This window comes from Bos indicus x Bos taurus, chromosome 6 (genome assembly GCF_003369695.1).
Source record: "Bos indicus x Bos taurus breed Angus x Brahman F1 hybrid chromosome 6, Bos_hybrid_MaternalHap_v2.0, whole genome shotgun sequence".
Classification (NCBI taxonomy): Eukaryota; Metazoa; Chordata; class Mammalia; order Artiodactyla; family Bovidae; genus Bos; species Bos indicus x Bos taurus.
The window spans coordinates 113878059-113905280 of NC_040081.1; the positions used below are offsets into that span (position 1 = coordinate 113878059).

A 27222-nucleotide genomic window follows, 5' to 3' on the forward strand; every position below is an offset into this window, starting at 1 on the left:
CCGGGGATCCATCCTGAACTTTCTTTTGTCCACGTGCCTGGGACCAAGACTCCCAAACTTCCCAACTTGCAGCCTGCGTGTCCAGTGGTCGGTCGCCCCAGGCAGAGAATGATCCCAGCAGGAGGCAATAAAAACACCTGACCGCTGGACACGGCTGTCCTGATGCTGGCCAGGTAGCCAGTGACATTCCCCCCCACCCACCACTCCGACCCGGAGCCACAGATCGTGGGCCTGGTGCCGATACTCTGCAGACTGCTGCAGCCTGGAGCGGCGGCTGGAGCCGTGGGAAATACAAGGTTCTATTCCTGGCATGACCCTCTTTCCCAGAACTGGGGCAGGGAGGGCCGGGCCGCGGCCAGGGTCTCCATCGTGGCCCGAGACCCTCTCTGAGTCTCCGGGTCTCACCAGTCTACACTGGACCAAAGCCCGCTGCCACGACCCACCCCTCACAGGCTCACCTCCCTGGCTGGAATGCCTCCAGAGGGCACTGCCCGGCATCGCCCAGCGGGGATGGACGATCCCCCTTCTGCCCCCAGCCATCTCTGCTCCCGAACAAAAGGACGCACAGGGCTGTGTCTGGGCCGCAAGGGCTCGTGGGGTCAGCTGCCAAGCACTGGGTCATGGGCGTCCCTGCTGCGGGGCAGGGAGGGGGCCCTGGCCTCCAAACTAGGGGCCACGCCTGGACCCCCAGTGGTCTCCCTGTACACCCGCCCCCACACAGCCCCCCAGGACAGGGTCAGTGTTCCTGTTTCAGCTTGCCAGGCCCCCAAGCCCTCTGCAAGGACGTGGGCCTGGTGTGGCCCTCGATGAGTCTGAGCTCTCAGGGAGGGTGAGGCGCCAAGGAAGACGGATGGCCCAGCCACCCGTGTCCCCTCCGCACCCCTTCCCCCCACTCAGAGTAACCCGTCCTCCCCAGTCCTGGCCACACCTGCACTGGGGCTTTAACCTCCCCCGCCCCCATTCACAGATAACATGCTGAGATTGCTTGACGCCCCCACCCCCACCCTGGCTCAGCCTGCAGTCATGGGGGCGGATGGGGGTGGGTCTAGCAGACCCCCAGGAGCCTATGGTCTCCACACTCCCTCCCTGTTCCCTCTCTGCATGCCGTGACTCCTAGGCCCCCTGTAGCCACATCACTGAGCGCTTCCTGCCGGCAAGGTGATGTGCAAGGTACTGTGAGGGCAGACAGGGGATCACGGCGCCTGAGAGGCAGATGGCACCTTACCCAGGGCCTAGCGTGGGGCAGAGGCGTGAGTGAAACTCCCCACACACGCCCTACACGCTCACCTCTGCCCTTCTCCTACGGCTTTGTCTGACTCCTGCGTGGTGGGCCGTCACCTCCTTCAGGAAGTCTGCCAGGATTTCTCTTTCACGACAGGTTGGTTCCCTGCCCTCTATCCGTTCCCCCACAGCCTCCTGGGGGAGTGCTTTTTCTCATGGTGTGTCTTTCCCACACGCTGTCCACCTCTTTCACCAGGCTGGAAGATTTTGGAGGGAAGAACTCCCTCAAGGTCACGTTCTGCACCAGGCCAAGGGCTCCACATGGTCAAATGAAACCAGCTCCTCAACCCTACCCCCGGGGACACTGGGTTGACTGTTGCCTGTCCATGAGACCCAGGAAGGTGGGGAGGGTCTCCTCCGTCGCCCGGGGGAAGGGGCAGGTCCTAATGGAGGAGATAGGAACGTTGGTGGGGGGAATCCAGGGAGCCACCTCCTCCCTGAAAACTGCTTTAAGGGGTTCGCAGGAGGAAGGCTGAGGCCCTGCTTTCCCTCCATCACCCCAAAATCCAGAGCAGAGCCCTGCTGAGGTCTCCTGGAGGCTGCAGGGGTGCCTGGGAGCGAGGCGAGGAGGGTATCGGGGGGCGAGAGGCCCCTGTGCGAGGGATGGGCAAGAATTACCCGCAGGGCCCCAGTCTCCAGCGAGATGTTCTCGCTGAGGTGCTGATCCTGGAGGTGGCAGACCATAATTTGAGAGAGGGATTGTTTCTCTGCAAGGCCCTTTTGGAAGGCTGCCCTGCCCCCACCAGTCACCCCACACTGCCGCCCCCTCCAGGGGTGATGACATCATCCTGTCCCATGATGCCCCGGGCCAGTGGGCGGAGCGGGGAGAGCAGGCCCCCAGTTTACAAGGTGAGGTGTGGAGGAGAATCACTGACACACGGAGACGCTCGGAGCAGGGCTTCTGCTGGGCCCGGGGAGCCAGCTGACCCACATTTCTCATGGGAGAGAGGATGCAGCTCAGCAGAAACCGGGATCCGGAGGAGCTCCCGCCACCAGCCAGGTCCCCAGAGCGGGTTTCTCAAGGTCACTTGGCCTCTGTGTGCCTACCTGTACGATGGGCAGTCACGGAGACCACTCCTGCAGCGTCGGAAGGACCCGAGCAGGGATGCTGTCTGGGGCGTTACGATGATCATTACGACCATTCTCTGCCACCAGTGATGCCAGAGCCCTCGGAAACACGTGACCACAGTCCTCGGATCAGAGGACCCAGTGGGGGAGACGCGTGCCCCCCACTGGGGAGCGGCATACGGGGTGCTGCCAGCTGGGAGCACCTCCCCCCTCACCAGCCATGTGACCATGGGTCCTGCCCCCCATCTTAGTCCAGCTGCCGTCCCCCCACATCTGAAAATCGGGAGCAAGAATCCCCAACCCGCCGGGCTCTGTGGCATTCCAGACGGGGCCTGGATGACCTCTCCGCCCGCCCGCAGGTACCAGATGCCCCACAAATGGCAGACACTGAGCTCCATTAGACAAATCAATTGCTCCCATGGGCTCGGCTGCACCACCAGCTGGGGGCTGGGGTGCCCAAGGTTGCCAGCACACACCCAGGTTATATTTAGCTCTCCGCTGGAGCCCTTCCAGGGCTGGGCAAGTTCTGCAGGGGACGCTGAATTTCAGACCAGCCCCCAACTCCTCATTGGCCACTGTGAAACCTCCTCCAGAGCCCACAGAAACTGCTCTCTCGCTTCTAACAGTAGATGACGTTATCCCAAAAGTATAAACACACACACACACACACACACACAAATCCCTGCATCATGTCGGTGCCACTGTAAGTTCTAGAGCCACAGTGAGAGTCCACCTCCCAAAATAGAGAACGCCATCCGGTCCCTGGAGCAGGAGCCGGCTGGTGCCAGGGGGTCAGACAGCTGCTCTCCACTCAAGCCTCTTGAGACCAATACTGAGCACACGCCTACCCCCACCCATCCCCCCCGCACATCCTTAAAATGAAGAAACTGGGAAAATAAAACAGCCAAGCATCAGAAGAAAGAAAAAAAGGCAGAGTTGCCCATAACTCTTGCATTTCAACGCGTTTTCTGCCTGTTTTGTAGATGACACTGTGTATAAAGTTGTGGACCCCATATTCTTCATCACCAGTGCTGACACACGCCTTGTACTCCTCCTTGACAATCGTATTAATGACTGCATAGTACTCCATCTTTTATCACCAGTTCCGAGTGTGGTCTAGGAACCCTGGGGTCACCAGTAGGCAAGCAGGGCGCCGGCCGAGTCGAAGCCGTGCTCATAAGAAGACTGAGATGTTATTTTCCTCCATCGCTCCCTCTCCCTCCCAAATGTACGCTGGGGTTTGCCTGAGGCCCTGTGACACGCGGCCTCACAGCTGACAGAACACAGGCCGGACACAGGCTCCAGCCACCGCCCATTAGCCAGACGCTAACAAGATTTGCACAGCTGTAAAGCAAGGCCGGTCTGTTGCCTGAAAACACTCGTAGCTAACATACAACGGGCTATTTTCCTTATTCAATGAATTAAATATGCTTAAAAATTCTCCATTTTAATGTCTAATACACTATGGTTTTTCCAGTGGTCATGTATGGATGTGAGAGTTGGACTGTGAAGACAGCTGAGCGCTGAAGAATTGATGCTTTTGAACTGTGGTGTTGGAGAAGACTCTTGAGAGTCCCTTGGACTGCAAGGAGATCCAACCAGTCCATTCTAAAGGAGATCAGCCCTGGGATTTCTTTGGAAGGAATGATGCTAAAGATGAAGCTCCAATACTTTGGCCACCTCATGTAAAGAGTTGACTCATTGGAAAAGACTCTGATGCTGGGAGGGATTGGGGGCAGGAGAAGGGGACAACAGAGGATGAGATGGCTGGATGGCATCACGGACTTGATGGACATGAGTCTGAGTGAACTCCGGGAGTTGGTGATGGACAGGGAGACCTGGCGTGCTGCAATTCATTGGGTCGCAAAGAGTCAGACATGACTGAGCGACTGAACTGAACTGAACTGAACTGAACACTTGTTTAGTCGCTCAGTCGTGTCCGACCTTTTATGACCCCACCAGGCTCCTCTGTCCATGGGATTTCCCAGCAAGAATACTGGAGTGGGCTGCCATTTCCTTCTCCAGGGGGATCTTCCCAATGCAGGGATTGAACCCGAATCTCCTGCATTGGCAGGCAGATTCTTTACCACTGAGCCACAAGGGAAGCCCTGTCTAATACACTAAATATCGATAAATACAATGCACTTAAACAAAAGCTCTTTGGGGTCCTCAGTAATTTTTTGAGCGAAGGGGTCCTAAGCCCTCAAAGCTGGAGAACAGCTGCTACGTATGGGCAGATAGATGAACAATAATTTCCTGACTCAGCATCTCTGGCTGGACACTCACTCTGCAGAGCCTGTGACCCCCTGCAGTGAAGGAGTTTTTATGCACCAATCATATCTGTGTTTCAGAACCCTTCTTCAGAAGATTCCGGAGAGCTGCCTTCTTCTACTGAAGGCATGAACGTATTTAAGGCTCAATGCATCTCGCCTAGCTGCTCCCAAGAGACAGCACACACCCAGTCAGAGGCCCCTGAGGCCATCAGCTCTGGGGACTGTGGGATGTTTACATTCAGCTGACTTGAGATGTACAATTTTTATCCTCTGAGAGGTCTTTTCTCTAACCCTTGGATCTTCTACAGACCCCACAAGGAGGGGTAAAAATGGGTTTCAGTCTCAGAAACAGAATGTTCAAGAAGCTGCCCAGGAAAGCCAAATGATGCCTCCCCAACAATATACTTGGGTCCTTATCCCTAAGATCCATGGGTGTGACATCATAAGGTTAAAAAATGGGGTGGTTGGTCTTTGCAGATGGGATACAGTTAAGGACCCTGGGATGGGAGGGTCACCCTGGGTTACGGGCCCCAAGCTCACTCGCCAGCATCCTCAGAGACAGAGGCGGAGGGAGACCTGCCCACACACTTGGACGGGGCGGCGGGCGATCTGAAGGTGCTGGAGACGCTGGCTTTGAGGTGCAGGTGACGCAGCCACAAGCCAGGGAGTGCCGGCAGCCTCTGGCAGCTATGGAGACGCAGAGAGGACTCCCCCAGCACCTGCGGAGGAGGCCCCACCCTGCCGAGACATGGCTTCAGCCCAGTGACATGGATTTTGGACTTCAGGCCTCCAGACCTGGGAGAGAATAAGTTCCTGCTGTTTTAGCCCCAAGGTTTACAGAGCTTCACGCCAGTGGTCCCCCTCCAGTATCGGGGACTGCCTCCCCGCTCTGTCAGCCCCATTCCCTGGGCACCAGGTCCTAGAAAACCTTGCCCTGAACTGCAGGGTGTCCCCCAAAGGGCCTGCTTAGGGGCTCGGTGTGTGTGCTCTCGCCAGCGATTTTAATTCCTCTCAACTCCTTTTCAGAGGCCATCGGCTGCCTGGGTGCTCCGCCCAGCAAGCTACTCTCAGAGAAGGAATCTGGGGGGTCAGGTCAGGGGGCGGGGGCTGACGGAGGAAGACGAGGTGGCCGCGGCAAGGGCAGAGCAAAGCTCTCACGTGGCAGGTGCAGGGAGTGGGGGTCCCGGCTCGGTCGGAGGGGAAAGAGTGAGGCGGGGTGATGGCGGGGCCTGGCGGGAGAGGTCCAGGCGACGCGGAGCTCTGGCAGGGACCCCTGCCTGAGGAAGCCAGAGGCGGCCCTGGGGAGCCCTGGCAGGGCCACCGGTGTTCCTCAGCAGGAGGACCTGCCCTGTGGTCACGCTTCACGTGTGCCCCAGGCCCAGGCCACACCCCACACCCGTCAGAGGCAGCCAGGGAGGCGCCTGGCTGGACGCTGGGCTTCTGCACACAGATCTCGTTTCCTGATTTCCAAGGCATATCAGGGGTGTGTTCAAGGGAACCGGCGCCTGTAGCCCTGAACCCCATGGCTACGCTTCAAGTGCTTGGCAGAAGCAGCCGGGCTCAGAGCTGGAGGAGAATGGTGGGATGTAGGCAGCTGGCGAGAAGCGTGTCACGGGGTCGGCGTGGCCACGGCCAGAGCAGCAGCAGGAAGGTGCCGGCCGGGTCCTGGCCCGGCCCAACGGCCCCCCTGCTGCCCGGCCTGATATGCTGCGGTGGGCTCACAGCCCCTGCCCAGCCCAATGGCCCCCTCGCTGCCTGGCCCGGCCCTTCCTGGGTGACTGGCTAGCTCCGGCCACCCTGGACAGTCCGCTGATCCTCCGTGACCTCCGCCCCTGCGTCTGCCGGCCACCTCTCCCACGTGAGCGCCCAGGTCTGGCTCAGCCTCGCCGCCCCGCGTCCCTGCACTCCAGGGGTGTCGGACTGTACTCTCCCCGTGACGCTGACCCTCGCGGGTGCTCAGTAGACACCCCCGGAGGCAGAGGCAGCCTGAGGGGCAGACGGTGGCACCGAGTCATGCGGTGGCTCCAGAAGCCCTTCAGTTTACAGACAGGCTGTCCTTCCTGCGTCTTCAAAGCCAGCCATGCCACACCCCGTCTCCTCTCCGACCTCTGCGTCTGCCATCACCTCCCCTCTTCTCTGACCCTCCTGTCTCCTCCTTTGCAGGCTCCTTGAGATGGCACTGGCCCCCCCTGGAACCCCCCAACTGCAAGATCTCTTTAATCCTATCCTCAAGGTCCCTTTTGCCACGTGCGTTAATGTATCCAACCTGTCTGGGGATGAGGCCAGGGGCATCCTTGGGGGCCGCTACTCAGAGACGAAGCAACTCAGAGAGGGGCCATGTCCACCTGCCGGTCACACAGCAACTAGAAGCAGGCACACAGCCTCTCCTGAGCCCCCGGCTCCAGGTCCTGTCCACTGGTCCTGAGGATGGAGGCAAGGGTCTTGGACGTTCTGGGTTCTGGGAGGAGGAATTCCAGCACCAGGGCGTGGGGAGGGGGAGAGAAGGTGGCAGGAGAAAACACACGCGTTTGGGGGAATCACTAGCGAGGACAGCGCTCTGTGCACAGTCAGCTCAGTCGCTCAGTCGTGTCCGACTCTTTGCATGGCCTGCAGCACGCCAGGCCTCCCTGTCCATCACCAACTCCCTGAGTTTACTTAAACTTATGTCCATCACGCTGGTGATGCCATCCAACCATCTCCTCCTCTGTTGTCCCCTTCTCCTCCTGCCCTCAATCTTTCCCAGCATCAGGGTCTTTTCAAATGTGCACAGTAGGGGCTCAATAAACCAAGTAAACAGGCATTCTAGGACAGCCTTGAGCCCTCGAGGGGCTGCCAGTGGCAGGCATCAGAGGTTCCCCGACAGGATTGAGGCTGAGAACAGCAGTGGACGGCTGACGCTGGACCGTATCCGGACCCGTGGGCCCTCTGTGGGCACAGTGGCTGTGTGGTGACACCGGCCCTTGCCCTGCCTCAGGGCTCCCCTGCATGGCTGTGGACAGTCACACCGTGCAGTGTGTGTGTGTGGGGGGGGGGGGTCATGATCCCAGGACCAGCCACCACCCCAGTCCAGGACAACAGAGGCCCCAGGGTCCTGCTGGTTCTTCGGAGCGTTCTGCATGGTCCCTGAGCAGGACTGAGCGCCCGCAGCCCGCAGCAGACACCCACCCATCCAAATGCCCCACGGCTCTCCCCCTCCATGCCCCAGTCCTCCCCCTTCTGCTTCCTGGGACCACCTCCCAGGTAAACCCCCTGCAGCCTCAGCCTAGTCACTCAGAACATAAAGGTGGGGATGGGGCCCCTGGGAGCATTTGCCACTCCAGTCGCCAAACTGACATGAGGGGCCACAGGGTGGTCCTTGTAATTTTTCCTTCTTAGAACTTCACGCCCAACTGCAGCACTAACCAGGGCCTTGGAGATGCCATTTTCCAGCAAGATCCTGGGGCCCCTGACATCCAAGCAGAAGCAGGAGGTCAGAGCAGCAGGTCAGAGAGGCCTGACCGTGAGTCCTCAACCAGGATGAGGGCAAACAGACAGGGGGTGGGGGGCTGGGCATGAAGCGGGGACCCAAGCTCCATCCATCATCCATCCTCCACTGGAGGCTGTTCATGGAGCCCTGACTCGAGGCGGTCTGCGAGGACTCGGGAGGGGGATCCACTTGGCTCAGCCCGGCGGGTGTGCACGGCGGGGCCACTGGGCACTGGCTGGAGTCGGGTGGCCAGATCTCTCCAACCCCTCGTTCTGTGTGTGAAGAAACCCAAACCCCAGGCCATGGGGTTTGTGCAGGGGGCCGGGCGGAGCCCCTGTGTGTGTGCTGAGGACAGCCCCGCAGGACTGAGTCGGGGCTGACGCCCAAAACACCGCTCAGAACCTGGGAGCAGGCAGCTCTCCGGGGACTGGGCTTCTCCTGACCTCGGCACTGGGCAGGGAGTGTAAAACAGCATCGGGTGGGCTGGGCAGGGCAGGCAGGAGAACCAGCAACACAGGAAGAGCTGTGAACTGGCTGGCCATGCCAGCTGACGCCACAGCGGACCTTACAGGCTTTGCCTCGAGCCCTGGGACATCGTGTCTGGCTGTAACAACAAAAAAAAACCACCCCAGGCCCCTGGCCCCACAGCCCACGGTCAGTCCGGAAAAGCAGGTGCTATTACCTCCACCCGAGAGGCAGGGAAGCCGAGGCCAAGAGCAGTTGTGCAGCCTGGTGGCCGGGACACTCTAGCAGGTGACAGCTGGGACTGGCACTCAGGTGTTCTGACCCCAAAGCCCTCGAGGCATCAAGCAAGACCACTTCCCTTGTTGCTCAGAAATCTCCAGCCAAGGCAACATGGCCCACAAAATCCCCCAATACATCACTGCAACAGAACTGGTTCAGCCTGGGTCTGGCTCCCCACTAGCCTGGAAGTCCCCCTGTCCCCACCCTGGGTAGGAGACACCGGCAGGAGTCAGAGCACACCTCCCCCTCCCCAGGCCTTCCTCTGAACTCGGACTCAGCTGCTCTGCTGGCTTGGATACCAGGCAGATGTCCACAGAGGTGGCTTCCCTGGCAGGCTGCAGAGAAAGGCCCTTAAGCAGGCTGCCCCCCACCCCCACCCCACCCCCGGCATGATGGGCCACGTGCTTCCTGCCGTGAAACCGTCAGATGAGGTCCACGTGGCCCAGAAGGGTGATCCGAGACTTCACGGCTCACACGGCGTGTTTCTCTGAACGGACGACGGCTGAGCCTCACACTCAGACGATCTCCCCGCTGCAGTGGGGGGGGCGGGGGGCGGGGGGCAGGTGGTCAGAAGAAAGCAGGTCACACCCCTGAGAACGGCGGTGGCCCTTGTTTTTTCAGACGGGTACACTGAGGCCCAGAGAGGGAAGTCAGCTGGCCCAAGGTCACACAGAGGTCTGGCAGGTGGGCCTGAGAGTCCGGGGAGCTCAGACACTAACGGGACGGTTGATGCCGGCGAGGCTGGAGCTGCAGAAGCCGGGGACGGCCGTGAATGATGCCTCCATCAGGAGCGGTCAGTTCCAGGAGACCCCAAGGGCCCAGCAGAGGGGACAGCAAGGCCAGGGGTCAAGGTTACAGGGAGATGTGTGGATTCGCACGGTGACCCTCTCCCAGTCTGAGCGGTCCATCCCCAAGTGGGTCCCTGGGGCCGAGCCATGACCCTGGACAGGAGCACACTGGAGACGCAGAGCACGTCCTCAGGAGCAGACAGGGCTGGGCTGGGGCTGGCTCTGCCTTCCCAGCTACGCCAGCAAGTGCCACACCTTGGAACGGGGACAGGCTCCTCGGCTCAGGTGAGGACATTGGCTGTGACTCCTCGCCCCACGCTGTCACCAGAAAGCATCATCATGAGGCCCCCAGGGGATCAAGCCTCACCCACCCCAAACACTCAGCCACACGTCACGAAGTCACCATTGCAGCCCCTAATGCATGCAGGGGAACAGACAGACAGCGCCACCCCTCCCCCACCGCCAGCTGGACACACCAGGATTCAAATCCAGCTGTCATTCACCAGTGGTGGGGTGTGATGCCCGGCGCCCTCCTGGGCGTCCACCTCCCCATCTATAGGCGGGGACACCCCAGCCACCCTGAGAAGCCCTCGGCGGAGCAGGGCCTGAGGGCAGGCCCCACGAGCCGTGGCACCCTGACACTGAAGCAGGGTGCTGCCCGACACCCTAGAGACCTTGGCGATGGAAACATCCCCGGGTAAACAAACACGCAGCACTCAGGTTACTCTGCCCTGCGTCTGAGTGGCCAGAGGCGGCCCGGCGGGTTGGCACCCCTCTGACTAGGGCCCACAGCAGCTCGCGAGACCACACGATCACCAGGAAACATGAGCTGCCAACCCGAGCTTTCCTGTCCCAACTATTTTATCTGCTTCTCCAGCCTCTTCAGAAGCCATGAAATTAAAAGACGCTAACTCCTTGAAAGAAAAGTTATAACTAACCTAGACAGCGTATTAAAAAGCAGAGACATTACTTTGCCAACAAAGGTCCATCCAGTCAGAGCTATGGTTTTTCCAGTAGTCATGTATGGATGTGAGAGTTGGACCATAAAGAAAGCTGAGCACCAACAAATTGATGCTTTTGAACTGTGGTGTTGGAGAAGAGTCTTGACTGCAAGGAGGCCCTTGGACTGCAAGGATATCCAACCAATCCAACCTAAAGGAGATCAGTCCTGAATATTCATTGGAAGGACTGATGCTGAAGCTGAAACTCCAATACTTTGGCCACCTGATGCGAAGAGCTGACTCATTCGAAAAGACCCTGATGCTGGGAAAGATTGAAGGCAGGAGGAGAAGGGGATGACAGAGGATGAGATAGTTGGATGGCATCACTGACTCAATGGACGTGAGTTTGGGTATGCTCCGGGAGTTGGTGATGGACAGGGAGGCCTAGCGTGCTGCAGTCCATAGGGTCATAAAGAGTCGGACACAACTGAGCGACTGAACTGAACCGAACTGAGCCTCTCCTGCATACCAGGCACTTGGGACCCTAGGTCCCTATGGAGACCCCAGAAGAGGTAGCATCAGAGGCTCGGAGAGGTCTGAGGATCCCATGCTAGCAGGCGGCAGAGCTGGAATCTGAGCCCAAGGAAGAGCCCGTGTCTGCAGCGCAGGGGCTGTCTGACCCAGGGACCAGAGTCAGGCATCCAAGCAGCTCAGGGTCCCAACAGCTGGCCTGGCCCTGAGGCCCACCAGCAGGACAGACCCTTCCCAGAGGCTCCACCCCACCCTGCCGGCTCCCTGTACCACCAGACTTGCCGACTCCCTCGTGCCAGCTCACAGCTCTCCCATAAGACAGCCGACACTCTGGAGGGTCAGGGTGTCTGACCGGTGACTTGTCCAGAGTGCAGGTCACACTCTCTTTGCTGAGACAGTAAGACTGGGCTTTCTAAGAGTTAACCCAAGTCAGGACGTGGGTCCAGAGAACATGCCGACTGCCCCCAAACCACTTCTTTGGACAGAAACCAGAAAGATTCGAAACGTCTCAGGTGGCGGGTTAGGAAGTGACCACAGATGCGAAGGACCAATAGTTTGAAGATGAGGATTCCCAGGCTGTCCCAGAGCTCCCGGTTCCGGGGCAATGACCACTTCCTTAGATGCAATTTCAGATGAATTTCTGAGTCAGGCTGATTAAGCGTCTGCCTGCAATGTGGGAGACCTGGGTTCGATCCCTGGGTTGGGAAAATTCTCTGGAGAAGGAAATGGCAACCCACTCCAGTATTCTTGCCTGGAGAATCCCATGGAGGAGGAGCCTGGTGGGCTACAGTCCATGGGGTCGCAAAGAGTTGGACACAACTGAGCGACTTCACTTTCACTTTCACACCTAAGTCAGATGGTGTCAGCCATGGAAACTGGGCACCTGTGTTAAGATCCGAACGCTGCCAACTGGGAGACCTCCATTCGAGCAAAGGAGTGGCCCCTGCAGATGCAATCACCCAACCTGACACCAACTCATGGGCTTTGGAAGCAGCACGAGCCCACCTTGGACCCGGAACCAATGCCCTTCTTGTTTCAGATTCCTCATTGCAAAAGGTAAGCGCACACAGTGAAAAAAAAAAAAAAAAAGCTGGGGAAGGTGACAGGAAGCATAAAGACGCCGCGGGGGAACACTAGCTCTTTCACCGCCTCCAACAGAGGGACGCCCTGGACGGCACGACGACTTCCTTCTGGCCTGCTCCCTGCGCCGCTTCATAGCGCGGAGGTCGCATAGGACGCACCATTTTGTCCTCGGCTGTTTTCTAAATGAAGCTTTTCTTCAGCACTTTCTCCTAACGTGAGAAACTCCAATCACACAGGTAACGAGAACGTTCTCGCCACCCCCCTCCTCCAGGAGGGCACGTTTCAGGAAGACACGATGCCGCTTGCTCTGGTCCACAGCTGAGCCCCAGGCCTGGGGCAGCGCTGGGTACACAGCAGGGGCTTAGGAAACATTGGTCAACCTGACGAAGGACCCACGGCCCATGTCCCGTCGCTCCCCACCACATACACGCGGCAGGTTTCTGACTTTCTGCCGCTGTTAGGGATGCTGTGGTGAATGTCTCTGCAGTGACGGCAGAGCCCTGCCTCGGATTAGAAATGTGTTTTTCTCTGTTTCAAAGGCCGGGGCTGCACCAACTGGAGCAGAGGACCGGGGCTCGGGCTCTGCGTCTACCGCACACTCTCCTGGCCCCGGGACAGCTGCCTTTCCTTCTCCGGGGCTCGGTTTCCCCTCCGTGTGGGTGGGTGGGCTAGGACTGGAGCACCCCCCAGGCCCCTTCCAGCTCTGCGTTCCTAACCCATCAGCCACGGGAAAAGAAGACGGCTGAGCTGCCACCCAGCTTTCCACCTGGCCCTGCCCTCCCCTTCTGGGCTGAACTGCATCCCTCCTGCAAATCCATAATCCAGTACGACTGGTGTCCTTTTAGGAAAAGAGAAGGACACAGACCCACACAGAGGGAAGGCCATCTGAGGATACAGGGAGGAAATGGCCACTTGCAAGATGAGGCAAGAAGCCGCAAGAAACCAGCCCTGCCCACACCTCCATCTCAGACTTCCAGCCTCCAGAAGTGTGAGAAGATACAGTTCTGTTGCTTAAGCTGCACGGTCAGTGGGCACCTTGTTACGGCAGCCCTGGCAGACTAATGCAAACACGCCCCCCATGAAACTCACCTGGGAGAATCCTGCCCACCAGAACTGCAGCCACCCGGGCAGGACACACAGGCGCCAAGAAAGCACAGACCCAGTGCCCAGAGGTGGCAGAGCTGGCTCTGGAGCCCCTCTGGGCTCAGGCTCGTCCCTCTGCCCCACCGTGCCCTGCCCCTCCGTGACTCCACGGACTGGGACGCCAGGAGACCACCACCAGGCTCACCGTCGTCTCCTGGGCCCCACCTGGGCTCTGGGACAATGCCAGCCTTCCCTGGGGAGGGCCGTCAGGGGACCTGCCCTCGTGGACAAGGGAAGCCCCTGACCTGCCGGATGTGCACAGTGGCCAGACGTGAGAGGTGTGCGCCAGCAGTGCACACAGAGCCGAAGGGGCTCCCTCCATACGGCAGGGAAAGCGGGGCACGGGTGACTGTAAACAGAACGCAGCTCGCGCGCCATCAGGCTCATCTGACGCAGAGTGCCAGCTCCTCCCGCCCCACCGTGCTGCTTCCTCATCTCCCTGAACACTTGAAATGAATGCGCAACGAAGCAAGTAGGCATGGGGCCCTCTCAAAGGTGCCCTGAGTTACCAGACTGAAGGAAGGCACGCCCACAGCCTGCACGGCATAAAGGAAAGGGGAGCCTCCCACCCGGGGCCATGGTTCAGGCCCCCTCAGGCGCTGACCGTCGGCTGGTCTGGGCCGCTGGAGACTGGACCACGTGCTCCCAGCCACACCTGCTGGCGCCCAGCTCTGGGATGATGCCAGCCTTCCCCGGGGAGGGCCAACAGGGGACCTGCCCCTGTGGATGAGGGAAGCCCCTGACCTTCCAGATGTGCACAGGCGCCCAGCACCAGGACCACCGTCTGCTCTCTCCCATCGTGATTGTGGGTGAAAATTTTACTGCTGTGCAGGTCACGGGCCGGGCCATGAGCGACAGGTGGAGGGTCGGCGTGCCCACTGCCCGACCCAGAGGGCTGACTGACTCAGGCTGAGGTTCACCGACCCGCATGAGCCACCAAGGGAGGACCCACTACGTGCGGGATTTCCCACTATTACCTCATCCTCTCCACGGAGGCAACCATACTGCTTTCAGGAAGCCAAGCTCAGGAAGCGGTCACGCAGTGTCCAAGACCAGCAGGTGGACACTATGATTCAAACTCCAGTCTCCTTGCCCTCTGATCCCCCCAGGGCCCCTGGTGCCCACCTACCCCTGCTCCCAGAACAACCACAAATGAGGGGGGAAATGCCAGGGTTCTTTCCAGAGCTCCAGAGATCGGAGGGATCAATTACGGTGGAGGAGAGCCTAAAATTACCTGGTGCACCCTGCCATTACCCTCCCCCCACCTACCATTAGACAAATGTGTCTGGAGGCTCTGCCAAGGCGGGGTGCCCTGCTCCCCAGCCACCTCCAAAGAACAGGTTGGCCCTTTCAGAAATCCTCTTCTAGAGAAGTCTGCCTCCTCCAGCCTGCCATTTGCTCTCAGCTTCTCTCTCAACTCCCACTGTCCGTGTGGTCCCTGCTTCCTCAACTAGGAGGAGGAGGGGACAGATTCCTCTTGGCAGGAGGGGGGCGCTCCTGGGAAACATAGGTCAGTAAATGGTCCCTAAAGGCACACTCCCTCCCCAGTTCTATTTGCTCCCTATCCTCCCGCCCCCCTGTCCCCAGGGAGGAATGGTTGTCTCCTCTGGTTTCTGCCGGTGGCCAGGAGTCCATACTGTAGTCTGCGGGTGAGATGGGCTCAAGGCAGGACACAGGAGTCAGGAAGCACCAGCTTCAAAACCCAGCCCCACTGCAAGACCTGAGCAAGTGACTCAAGCCTGGTGAGCCTCGGTCGCACCCTGGAAAATGGGGTGATGGCCTCTCCCTGCAGGGGAATGTAGGGACAAGCCCTCCAGCCAGGGCTGGGCCCCCAAAAGGCTCTCAAAACGGGGACTCTGGTCACTCCAGAGTCTCTCAGGAGACAAGGCCCCCCCAGCGGTAGGCCTCAGTTTCCCCAAGCGCACTAGGTGGTGGTGACGTGCGATTTTTCCAGCGCCACACAGAGGCTGTCAGACCCTGCGGGTGCGGCCCCAGAGGCAGCAGCCTGGGTACGCAGTGGAGGGGACGAGGAGTCGGAGAGACCACGCGCGCGCATCGCGGAGGGCCGCACACAAACTGCGGGCTCCGCGCCCCCAAGTCTGCTCTGGACGAGCCCAAGGAGCTGGGGAGGGGGGTCGACCTGACGCTCCCCCCCAACCCACCTACCCACCCAGGCGCTGCAGGAGTCACACAACGGCGGCGCCCCCCTGCCGCCAAGCCCTCAACCCCCGACCCGTGTCACACACCTCTCCGCCGCAGGGTCTACGGCAGCCGCGCGCCCTTCGCCCGGACCCTGCTGTGACCCCGCACGCCGGGGGGAAAAGCAAAGGAGCGTCGCCGTCCAGGCAGCCCGGCGCAGCCAGGCGGTGCGGCGCTCGGGGAAAGGGGTCCCCGCACCCCCGGGCGCAGGGACAGGGAGGGGGATGGGGGGCGCGCCTGACCTGCCACACTGCAAAGACCCTGGAGCGCAAGCCGGCTGCAGCTGCGGGGCGGCTTCCCGTCTGCAGGTGCAGGCATCCCAGCCCTGGCGGCGCCGCGATCCAGCTCGGGGAGGCCCCGGTTCCCCGCACACTCACCCGCGCTCATCTCAGCGGCAGTTCTGAGTCGGGTCGCCGGGGCGGGACGGCAGCCGGACGCTCGTGTCCGCAGGTGCAGCGCCTGCAGGCGGGATGGGCCGCCCGCCCGCCCGCAGCGCCGCCGCAGCCCCTCGGCGCGCCAGCCCCGCCCCGCAGGCCCCGCCCCACCCCGAAGCCCCGCCCCTCCCCGCCCCGCCCGGAGGCCCCTCTCGCCCCGCCCCTATACCGGATGCACTCTGGGAAATGTAGGCCCCGCGCCCCGCTCCTCCTCGCTCGGCGCCACCTGCCGCCCCCAGGGATGGACTACGATTCCGGCAGGCTGCGCGACTCGCGCATGCGCAGATGGGCGACGCAGCTGCGTCCTCCCGCAGTCCAGTCGTGGGGGTCTCTGTGGAGCTGTCCGCGAGGCCTGGCTGGGTGGCTGGCGGCCTGGCCTTCGGCGGCTGCCAAGAGCCCACGAGCGGGCCAGGAGCGCGGCCGGGTGAGGCGCAACCTTGGTGCAACGAGCCGCACAGGGCCAACTCCCTCCCTCCTCAGTTTGCAGAAGAGAACCGAGGCGGGGGCAAGCGGGGGTAGGCAGGGTTTGCCCAGTTGCCCCGGCGAGGGGCGAGGCCTGCGCTCCTGACCCCGGCTCCCGGAGCGCCGCACCGTCTGGCGCCGTGGTCTGACCCCGGTGGCGCAGTCTGCGGGCCCCCATCCCTCCCCCATCCGCAGGAGCCGACTGTCCTCTGTGACGTCAGTGACCTCCCTGGTCCAGCCCAGGGAAGGCCCGGGTCCCGGGTACAGCAGAGGGAAGGCCCTGGGTGGGAGCAAGGGGATCCCAGTGAGTTTCTGGTGCTCTTGGAAGGGGTGTTCGGGGGTGGGTGTGGAGGGTCTGGATTGGCCGGTTCAGAGGGTGGACTCCCTGGACCTTGCCCGGCCTGGTCGGGGAGAAGAGAGGGCTGGTCCCAGAAAATGTGAACTCTGAGCAGAAGCCTGAGGCAGGAGCACAGAACTCTTCCTCAGCCTCCAGCAGCGTCCACCTACTCCCAAGAGGGGCCGGCGGGGAGAAGAGAGGCCAGAGGACAGCAGCTCCTGGGGAGAACCAGCCATGGGCAATGCAGCGGGTTGGCCCAGCCCCACGCACCCTGGCAACCTGGAAAGCCTGGCTGGGCTGGCTGTTGTGTAGCTGCCTGGCTCCAAGCCTGTCTGCTGGGGCCTTTTGCCCAGAACACGAGTGGATGTGATGATGGAAGGACACTCACAGGGGTCAGGTGCCCTCTTCTCCACCCAACGGCCCTTTCAGCAGTGCAGATCTGAGCAGTCCCTGCCCCTCTGTGGGCATCAGGGCCCCACCCATGAAGTGGTCGAGTGGACGATCCACCATGGGTGAGAGCATTAAATTCTGGTGGTTAGTCCTGGCGAGGGCAGAGCCTGGCCAGTCAGGGTGGGGGCTTGGGAGGTCTGACCCCCTCGTGGGGAGCCTGGTTTCTTCTCCGTGTGCATTGTTAGACTGTGAATAGTCCCCGCCTCTCTAGATACTTCTGAGGCCCCCAGGGGCTAATGCGCGCTGGGCCCCAGCAGCAGCTAAGATCAATAGCTGTGTTTGATATTATCATGCAGTTGTTATCCCTTCTCAGTGACTTGTATAAGCCAGGCACAGAGTGGGCGTCCCACAGATAGCCTGCTGAGTAGAGGGAGGGAAGGAGAGAAGGGGTACCTTCCAGGCCATCACCCGGGGCAGCAGGCCAGACGCCCACCCAACATCACAGCACCCACCGCCCCCTCCTGTCCTCTTTAGGAAGCTCGCCATCAAGTTCCCCATGGAAAGGGGTGGACAGGCCCTTGCTCCCAAGTCCCTGTGAGTCAGAGGGCAAGTGTGAGCGGCCTGCTTCCAGAGGTCCGCCCGACTTGCGGTCACCCGGGGCCTCCCAGTGGAACCGGCCCCGCCTCTCTAACAGGCCCTTCAAATGGGGCAGGGACTGGGGAATCGTAGCCGTTCTCAACTCCTTGAGGCAGGAACCTCAGGGTCATGTGGTTCCAGCACATTCTTTCACTGGGGTAGAACCGAAGTCCCAAGGAAGTCCTGCCAGAGTCACACGGCAGATTGGAAGTGAGGGAGAACCCTGGTGTCTTGTAGCCACGCCTCTGCCCCCCCTGCCCTGGGCCGGCTGGTTCTCCCACAGGGGAGTTCCCCGCGGGCCAGGCCTGCCCGCTCGTCTTCCTCCGGCACGGTGCCCGCGGAGGCTGGGTGGTCTGGGTGGACGGAACCAGGTTTCAGTTGTCATCCGTGTGAACCAGGTGTGACCTCGGGCAACTCGTTCGCCCTCTCTTGTGTCTCAGCTTCCTCATCCCTCAAATAGCACCTGACCCACAGGTTCTTAGGAGGATCCCATGAGTCATGTGAATAAAACAGTTCGAAGTGCAAAAACGCCAGAGTTCAGGGAACGATGGTTATCATCACATTCATTGTTATTGAAGCAGACCAGAGAGCAGTGTGGGACGTCGCCAGCCCTCGAAGGGTGTCGCCCTTGCTCACCTGTCCTCCATCCAGCCATCCACGCACCGTGTATTCAGTACCTTTAGTGAACTGGGCACTGTTTTAATAAAACAGAAATTTGTTTTCAAATTAGTCGTTAATTCATTGTAGAAAGAGCCCTGAAGGTGCCAGTGGCTACCCCCCACCTTCTCCTTCTGCCAGGCTCACGCCTGTGGGTGAAAGGAATGCCCTGGGGTGACCCAGCCCCCCCCTGCAGGCAGGGTAGAAGCCACACCTGCTCCTCGGCCCCTGTACCCCCAGACGTTCCCCTGGCGAAGTCCCCATCTCATTTCACAGGGACCCCCTTCCAGGCTGTCACGAGCGGGTGCCCCTGGTGGCCCCGCTGGCCCTCCACCCATTCCTTCCACCCTTGCCCCATCTTTCCTGCCTGAAGACTTAGCAGGTTTCTTTTGGTTTCCTCTTCCCTGTGACCCTAGAAACAGGGCCCTAGTCCATCTCCAGGCTTGGGGGGAGGACACGACCTGGCCAGGCTGCGCTCAGGGGAAATGCAGAAGGGGTTGACTTTCCAGGGGGTCGACCAGGTCCCCTGGCTGCACCTCCAGCGGCCGCACTGGTCCACACCCTCCTGGGATGGGCCTCGGCACACTCGGGCTTCCAGCTCCAAGATGAAGATGGGCACTCGCACGTTTGCCCCCTGCTCTGTGGCCCGGAGCCCTCCTTGTCCAAACCTGAACTCCAGGGAAGCCAGGGGTATAATCAGGGCTGGATGGCAGAGCCCTGGGTCATAAAGGAGGGTGTGCTTAAGTGCCAGCAGGCAGGTGCCAGGCAGCTGAAGGAGCCTCGTGGGCAGAACCCAGGTAGGACCCTGGAGAAGACATGGACAGCTCCACGTCTTCTGTTCCCTGACCACTTACCAGGAGACGTGGGTTGTGCCAGTGATGGAGACAGCAGAAGAGGAGGGGCGGCCTCTGCCCTGCCCCTGCCCCGGGCCGAGCTGGTGCTAGAGTCAAACCTCTCACAGCAAACCCTGCTCTCCTGCAGGCACCAGGCTATAATTTGGAGGTTCTGTCCCTGGTGACCCAGAGGTGATCACAAAACACAGAAACGATCAAAGCCTAAGTGCTCCTTCTCAAGCGTCCACTAACACTGCTCAGCTACACAGCACAGCCATCCCGGGGGTGCCTTTGGGGAATACTTTTCCTGCGTGGGCTGTGCCAGGTGAAGGTTCCCAAGAAATGAGTCCAGTGACCTACAGGTAAAGGCCTTTTCTTTCCGTGACAAACGCCCTGGAGGCAGATCCAGGCGTCTGCTGCAGCTCTGAGGGCTTGGAAAGCCCTTCAGAATTAAGGCCATCTGTGCTGAAAATGTTTGCTGCCCTTTCGTGGGTCCTGAAGGCTTTGGGGAGGGAAGGGTGTTGAGGGATGAGGGATGATGGGCACAACGCCGACCGCGTGGTCCGGGGCCAGTGGGCATCTGTGCTGCTTTCTTGAGGCCTGCCCAGGAGGGGCTGGGAGGGAGAAAGGTCGAGAGGGGAGGGCTGCTTAAATGGGGCAGAAGAACCTGGTGGAGGGGTTTGTCTAACCCCCAGTGGGGCCAGCCTCATACTCAGGGAGGAGGAGCAAGGGGTTTGAGGGACTTCCCTGGCAGAACAGTGGTTAGGACTCCTGAGTTTCTGCTGCCACAGGCCTGTTTGATCCCTGGTCAGGGAACTGTGATCCCACAAGCTGCACAGTGTGGCCCCCAAAGCGGGGGGCGGATGGCGAAATACAGATGAGGAGGATGCCAAGGGCCAAGGCAGGTGAGGCAAGCAGTCAGGACCACGGTTGCAACGCTCTGGGGCCGCTCTGTGCCAGAGAACCCTCCATTACTATCCCCGGCATCATCCTTGCACCCATGTAACAGATGGGGAAATCGAGGCTTCGCTTGCCCAAATGCAAACTAGTCCCCTGCAGAAGAGCTGGGATACACAGCCAGGCTCTTCTGAAGAGCGAGCCTGTGGGATTTGGCACGCATCTCTCCTGGGTCTGCTGGACCTTCAAGGAGCGTTGAGGAGGTCAAGAGACAAGGCAGAGGGGCCTGAACTGAGGATAAGGAGCTCGGACCATAGGGACCTGTGGCACTGGAGCCAAACCATGCCAGGCCCTCGCCCCCCTGGGCTGGGGGATGGCCCACCCTCACCTGACGGCTCACCGTCACCCACTGGCCTCCACCAGAGAGTCCCTCCTTGGAGAAGACCCCTGAACCCCAGCTAAACCAGGGGCCACCTCCACTCCCCGAGGCCTTGACTGTCCTTGCCAGGCTGCTCTGTACTCTTGTTTATCCCTCTTGTCTGACTCCCTCACCAAATGTCAGGCTGCCCAGGCAGGGCTTATCAAGGGGCCTCCATCACTTCCTGGAGTCTCCAGTGCATCCTGGGGTCTCCAGCACATCCCGGGGTCTCCAGCACACCCCGGGGTCTCCAGCGTGGAGAAGTGTAACCACTGAACTCCAGGGTCAGCCGGTACCCGCCCGCCCTGATGCTCCCTTTTGCTGCCTCTCACTCACAGCAAAAGCAAAGAGGTGAGCCTCCCCTTCCCCACATTCCTGACCTCGCCCTGGGTCTGCCGAGACTTCCCGCCAATTGCTTCTCCCTAGAGGGTGCCCGGTGTGGCTGGGCTCACTTGGGGCCTGGTCTCGAAAGGCACCGCCCTGGAAACCCAGCCGTGCAGACATCCTGCACGTGGGCGGCCCCAGGCCCACTGAAGAGCCACTACCAGAGACTCCAAACCACGCAGGACACCTCTGGGCCTTCTCTCGTCCAAGCCGTGCGGGCTTCTCTGTCCTTCACCTCCAAACCCAGCCCAGAAATTGATTCACTTAACAGCCAAATGGAGAAACAAATGAAATATGATTTCATTGTGGGAGCTTTCCAGCCACTCAATAATTTAAAACCAGGCCATATGAAACCAGGAGTGAAAATAACTTGTGACTCACTCCTTGGAGCCTCACTCCTTCAAACACGGGTCCACACACCTGGGTTATTCTGCGAATTCAGATCCAGCCTCAGCATCCCATGCCTGTCACTCACCCTGAGCTCTCCAGGCGCGACAGAAAAGACCACGTGCATTCATCGTGCGTGACGGCTGAGTCTGCTCCGTCGTGTGGACGGCCCAGTTAACTCCGAGCGCTTTGCAGGCTTGGCACCGTTTCGCCATCACAGAGAAATTAAACGAGAGAGTTCATTACAAGTAATGAAGTAGGACATCGGGGCCTGATTCGGGGAAGGACGCACCATGGGCAAGCCTTGGATTTTTGGCTAGTGATCAAGAAGCTGTTTCTCTAATTAAATTTGGTGCCTGTGCAGCGGAAAGCAGACGAGGGGAGTTAGGAGTACGTGAGGGAAATAGAGAGTGAGGGGGCAGGGCCAGCTCATTCACGGATGCCGGGCATTGGGCAGGGCATTGATTGAGCACTTCCTGTATACCAGCCCCTGTGCTGGAGACGAGACAAGAAGAGCTGGGCTGGTTCAAGGGGTAACTGGAATGTGAGATGGCCTGGGGTCCTGGGGCCGTGGGACGAAGCCCCACAAACCGGGGCCTGAACAACAGAAGTTTGCTGTCCTAGTTGGAGGCCAGACGTCTGAGACCAAGGTGGTGGCAGGGCCACCCCCTCCCCAGGAGCTCCAGGAGAGGCTCCTTCCTTGATCCTGGGAGGCTTCTGGGTCTCCCGGGCACCCTTGGTGTCCCTGGGCTCAGAGCTGCGACTCCTGTTGCGTTTGGGGGGCCCGCCCTCCTCCAGCATGACCTCATCTTAGCTAACGACGTCCGTGGAGACCCTATTTCCAAGTAAGGTCAAGTTCACAGGTCCCACCCTCTGGGACTTGAGCCTGTCTTGGGTAGCGGAGAGGGAGGGGGGGGTACGGTTCAGCCCAGCGTCACCCACACAAGGGCCTCCTGGGAGTGAAGCTTCAGGTCTGAGGACCCCTGGTTGGTGAGAAGAGAGACACCGGGTCACACAGGGAGCCAGGTCCTCAGCCGCTGCAATCCTCTGGACGCCCCAGCCTCTGGAGCCACCCGCAAGTCCCCTAAGGCATGGGTGTTTGTCACGTTGCTGAAGCCGCGTCATATTGAAATGTCCTGGGCAGAGTCTCCCTCCAGGTGGCTCAGTGCTGGGATCGCTCTTGACCTAAGCTGCAGGACGGTGTGGGAAGCGACCCCCTACAACCTGCTCCCCACCCCACCCCACCCCCGGCCTAGCAGGGGAACCGGGGGAATTCCTGAGAGCCTCTGGCTTGCTTGACCCCCATCCGAGATGGGAAGAAAGGCAACACCTCCCAGCTGCGTTCCAGGCAAGACTCAGCAAGAAAAGCGCATCAGCTGTGTGTCAGGGAAATGCTTCAGAGGTCAGCCCGCCAGGAAGGAGAAGGAGGCTCACCGTGGGTATTCCCTGAGCCCCCAGTTCTTCACCCCATGGGGGCCGGTTAAAAGCCAGTGTTCAGTTTGTGAATAATAATCGGCAGCATTGTCTATACGGGCTTCCCTTGTGGCTCAGATGGTAAAGAATCCGCCTGCAGTGCCGGGGACCCGGGTTTGATCCCCGGGTCGGAAAGATGCCCTGGAGAAGGGAATGGCAATCCACTCCAGTACTCTTGCCTGGGAAATCCCATGGACAGAGCAGCCTGGCGGGCTACAGTCCACAGGGTCACAAAGAGTCAGACACGGCTGAGTGATGACACACACATTGTCTATATAGCCTCCTTAGGAAGAGGCCACAGACCAAGAACCCCATTTTGCAGCAAAGAGTGCGTGACACTGAGTCCCAGACCATGAGCTCTGCTTGTCCTACCTACCTCCCAAAGAAAAAGACATCTCCGGAAGCTGCCAGCTGAAAGAATGGCCCCCTCCAAGGCTCAGTGCAGGGACCGCTCCCTGTGGGTGGTGCCCTGTTTTCCGGGATGCAGTACATGCTCAGAAAAAGCAGGCGGTTCACGGGGCCAGAAGCAAGGACAGAGCGCTCCTGGCCCTTCCGGCATCGTCCTCAGTGGCCCCGTGGTAGGGTATGTGCCGCTCATCTCTGCGGTCTCAGGCTCTGCTGGCCCAAGGGTCCCGGCTCAGCAAGCATGGACGGGACCCCGGATTCCAACAGAAGATGGAGCAAAGACTCCCTCGAACCTGGAACTGACCGCTTGTGGAGACCTCAGAGCAGTGGCCCAGAATGCAGAGTCGCTCTCCTGGGGGTGGGAGTGGGGTGTGGCAACTGAGCATCATCAGGAGGTAGGGGCGCCCTGACAGCGAGGGCAGGGCGGGTGAGCCTGACACCCAGAGGACCCCAGCCTGACCATCATCAGGAGGTAGGGCGCCCTGACAGCGAGGGCAGGGCGGGTGAGCCTGACACCCAGAGGACCCCAGCCTGACCGTCATCAGGAGGTAGGGCGCCCTGACAGCGAGGGCAGGGCGCGTGAGCCTGACACCCAGAGGACCCCAGCCTGACCATCATCAGGAGGTAGGGCGCCCTGACAGCGAGGGCAGGGCGGGTGAGCCTGACACCCAGAGGACCCCAGCCTGACCATCATCAGGAGGTAGGGGCGCCCTGACAGCGAGGGCAGGGCGGGTGAGCCTGACACCCAGAGGACCCCAGCCTGACCATCATCAGGAGGTAGGGGCGCCCTGACAGCGAGGGCAGGGCGCGTGAGCCTGACACCCAGAGGACCCCAGCCTGACCATCATCAGGAGGTAGGGGTGCCCTGACAGCGAGGGCAGGGCGGGTGAGCCTGACACCCAGAGGACCCCATCATCAGGAGGTAGGGGCGCCCTGACAGCGAGGGCAGGGCGGGTGAGCCTGACACCCAGAGGACCCCAGCCTGACCATCATCAGGAGGTAGGGGTGCCCTGACAGCGAGGGCAGGGCGGGTGAGCCTGACACCCAGAGGACCCCAGCGGCATCCCTGGGATCTTCCGCCGAGACAGCAGTGGGCGCAGGGCAGGCGGAGCAAGGACCTCCAACGGGGAGGGCTGGTGAGGGTCTGGGCCTCCAGAGACCTTGCTGGAAGTGCTGACCCGGGGCGTGGAGGAGAGAGAGAACGAGGGTCCCCGGGAGCCCCACCTGAAGCCACGGGGCCACGCCCTGTTGTGCTGAACCTCCTGAGTGAGTCTGTAGAGACCACGGCCCTCCCAGAGGCAGCCTGGCGGCCTGGCCTTGACGAGGGTGGTGAGCAGAGTGAAGCCACATCGGAGCTGGACTGTGTGGGGCATGTCGGGCGCGCTGCCCTGCACTTCTCTTCGATTCTGCCCTGGGCTTGGCTGACACGTGTCTCGGGTGCCTGCAAGATTGCCCGGCATGCCAACCCAGGGGGGCAAGGCCACCCTTGACTGGGTGCGTGTGAGTCAAGGAGGCGTGTGAGTCAAGGAGGCGTGCAAGTCTCTGCACCCATGGCCCCTCTTCTAGGCTCAACCCCCAGGCACGTTCCACGTGGCTCCTTAGAAGATCTCAGTGGGAACAAGGCCCCAGTGCCTGCAGGCTGACCAGATCAACAGTGTCCATTCGTTACTGCCCTCTGCCCTCTCCCCAGGACCCACTCCCATCCCCAGAGTCCCTTCCACAGTAAACTTCCTCTTCAAAGCCCTGTCTCCCTTTCTGGAGTGGAGTTAGGGAGGGAAGACCGCTACGGCATGGAGGGATTGGAGCCAGTAGGACAGGAGGCTGCCTGGACCGGGGAGGGGGTGCTATCCTGAGGAGCCCCAAATGCCAGACGCAGATCCTGGGGGACCAGACTCCCTGGGGAGTCTCAGAATCACAGTGGCCAAATCCTGTGTCTGAGCTATTTGGGTGACTGTGATCGTGAACCTGACCTTTGGAGAGACAGGGAGACAACAGACCCCACACGGGTGTGGTCGGGGGAGGGAGACAGACAGGGAAGTGACAGAGGAGGAGGTGCAGGTTGGGGTGGAGAACGGAGCAGGCCGAGTTCTGAAGCCAGGACTCCAGAGAGGGCTGTTTTCTCCCAGGGATGCTCGGCGGGTGGTGGACATTCCAGCCGCATGGGGGTACCAGGGGGTTTACTCGTGAGAACGGTGGATGCCGGAGAGCTCTGGAGCTCCATTTTCTCAAGGACCCCTGGATGAAAAAGGCTCAAGGGAAGGAAAAGTCAAGGGATGTTTCCTTGGCCTCAGAGTCCTGCCCCCTGGCCACTGATCTTTTTCTAAGCCTGTCCCAGGCTGCTGGGAGGGACGGGGTGGGGGTGGGGGTGGTGGCTCTTGCTGATAACAAGTAATCTGACCCACTCTCTGAACAGCAAACCATCTGCATTCTTGCACTCGGTGAGAGGGAGAAACACCCAGCTACAGAGGCAGAGAAACAGAGGCAGTCCTGAAGCCTCCAACTTCTGGAAATGAAAGTGTTAGCTGAGTTGGTCCCTCAGTCGTGTCTGACTCTCTGCTGCCCCGTGGGCTGTAGCCCACCAGGCTCCTCTGTCCATGGGTATACTCCAGGCAAGAATACTGGAGTGGGTTGCCATGCTCTCCTCCAGGGGATCTTCCCAACCCGGGGATAGAACCTGTTTCTCTGTATTGGCAGGCAAAATCTTTACCATCTGAGCTGTCAGCAAAGCCCAACTTCTAACCAGGGAAAACCCCGCATGTGGGCTTTCTGAGCAATTATGCCCACAACCCAACCACCAGCCGCAGAAAACGGATTTCCCCTTGTCATGCTGTGGTCCCTCTCTGGGCCTCACTCTTCCCATCTTTGAAATGGGAACAATGTGAGGGCCCTCGCAGGCTGGCTGGGATGCACTGATGAGGTGCTGCGAGTTCAGTGACCCCCAGTCCCACAGGCAAACGGCGGTGCGTGGGGAGCGTCTCAGTGTCTCTGGCTCTGGCAGCTTCAGCCCTCTGGCTGCCATGGACCCCCCCGTACAGAAGTGCTCACCGTGAGCAGAGCAACCAGTACTACTCAGCGAAGCGCCCTCTCTGTGCCTGGGGGGCTCCGGGGGACAGCCCACCCCCAAGCTCTGAGAGCCTTAGGGCCCGACCCTAAAGAGGATCCTGGGCAGGGTGAGGGGGCGGTGCATGTCAGAGAAAACTCAGAGCCTGAGAGAGTTTATTGTGGACTATTGCAACAGGTCAATCCTAAAGGAAATCAACCCTGAATATTCATTGGAAGGACTGATGCTGAAACTCCGATACTTTGGCTTCCTGATGCGAAAAGCCAGCTTGTTGGAAAAGACCCTGATGCTGGGAAAGATTGAAGGCAGAAGGAGAAGGGGACTACAGAAGATGAGATGGTTGGATGGCATCACCAACTGGATGGACATGAGTTTGGGTGGACTCTGGGAGTTGGTGATGAACAGGGAGGCCTGGTGTGCTGCAGTTCACGGGGTCGCAGAGTCAGACACGACTGAGTGACTGAACAACAATAATTGCAATAGGGGAACCAGGCTCAGTCCTGAATACAGGGTCATGGGGGTCATGGCCCAGGAGCAGGTGGGGTCAGTGGGTGCAAAATCACTGAGGGAGAGCACCAGGTTGAGGACTGCTGCTGCCGCCGCTAAGTCACTTCAGTCGTGTCCGACTCTGTTTGACCCCATAGACGGCAGCCCACCAGGCTTCCCCGTCCCTGGGATTCTCCAGGCAAGAACACTGGAGTGGGTTGCCATTTCCTTCTCCAATGCATGAAAGTGAAAAGTCAAAGTGAAGTTGCTCAGTCGTGTCTGACTCTTCTCCACCCCATGGACTGCAGCCTACCAGGCTCCTCCGTCCATGGGATTTTCCAGGCAAGAGTACTGGAGTGGGGTGCCATTGCCTTCTCCAGTTTTGGCTTAACAGCCTGAGGACGTTCTTGCTGGAGGCTGGACATCAGGCATCCACTAGGGGGCA

At 60.1% G+C, this 27222-nt stretch overlaps 1 protein-coding gene across 3 annotated transcripts in view; it reads right to left on the reverse strand.

Moving 5' to 3' along the window:
* The window catches only part of ABLIM2 (actin binding LIM protein family member 2), a 167682-nt gene extending 151647 nt beyond the window's left edge, over positions 1–16035 (reverse strand). Inside the window, exon 1 of one of the 3 annotated variants that reach the window (XM_027545146.1) lies at positions 15895–16035. In XM_027545146.1, the coding sequence (XP_027400947.1) occupies positions 15895–15904 (10 nt within the window). In that variant the 5' untranslated portion in view covers positions 15905–16035. The other 2 variants (XM_027545125.1, XM_027545120.1) reach the window with 2 other exon arrangements.
* Positions 16036–27222: the final 11187 nt, after the last annotated feature.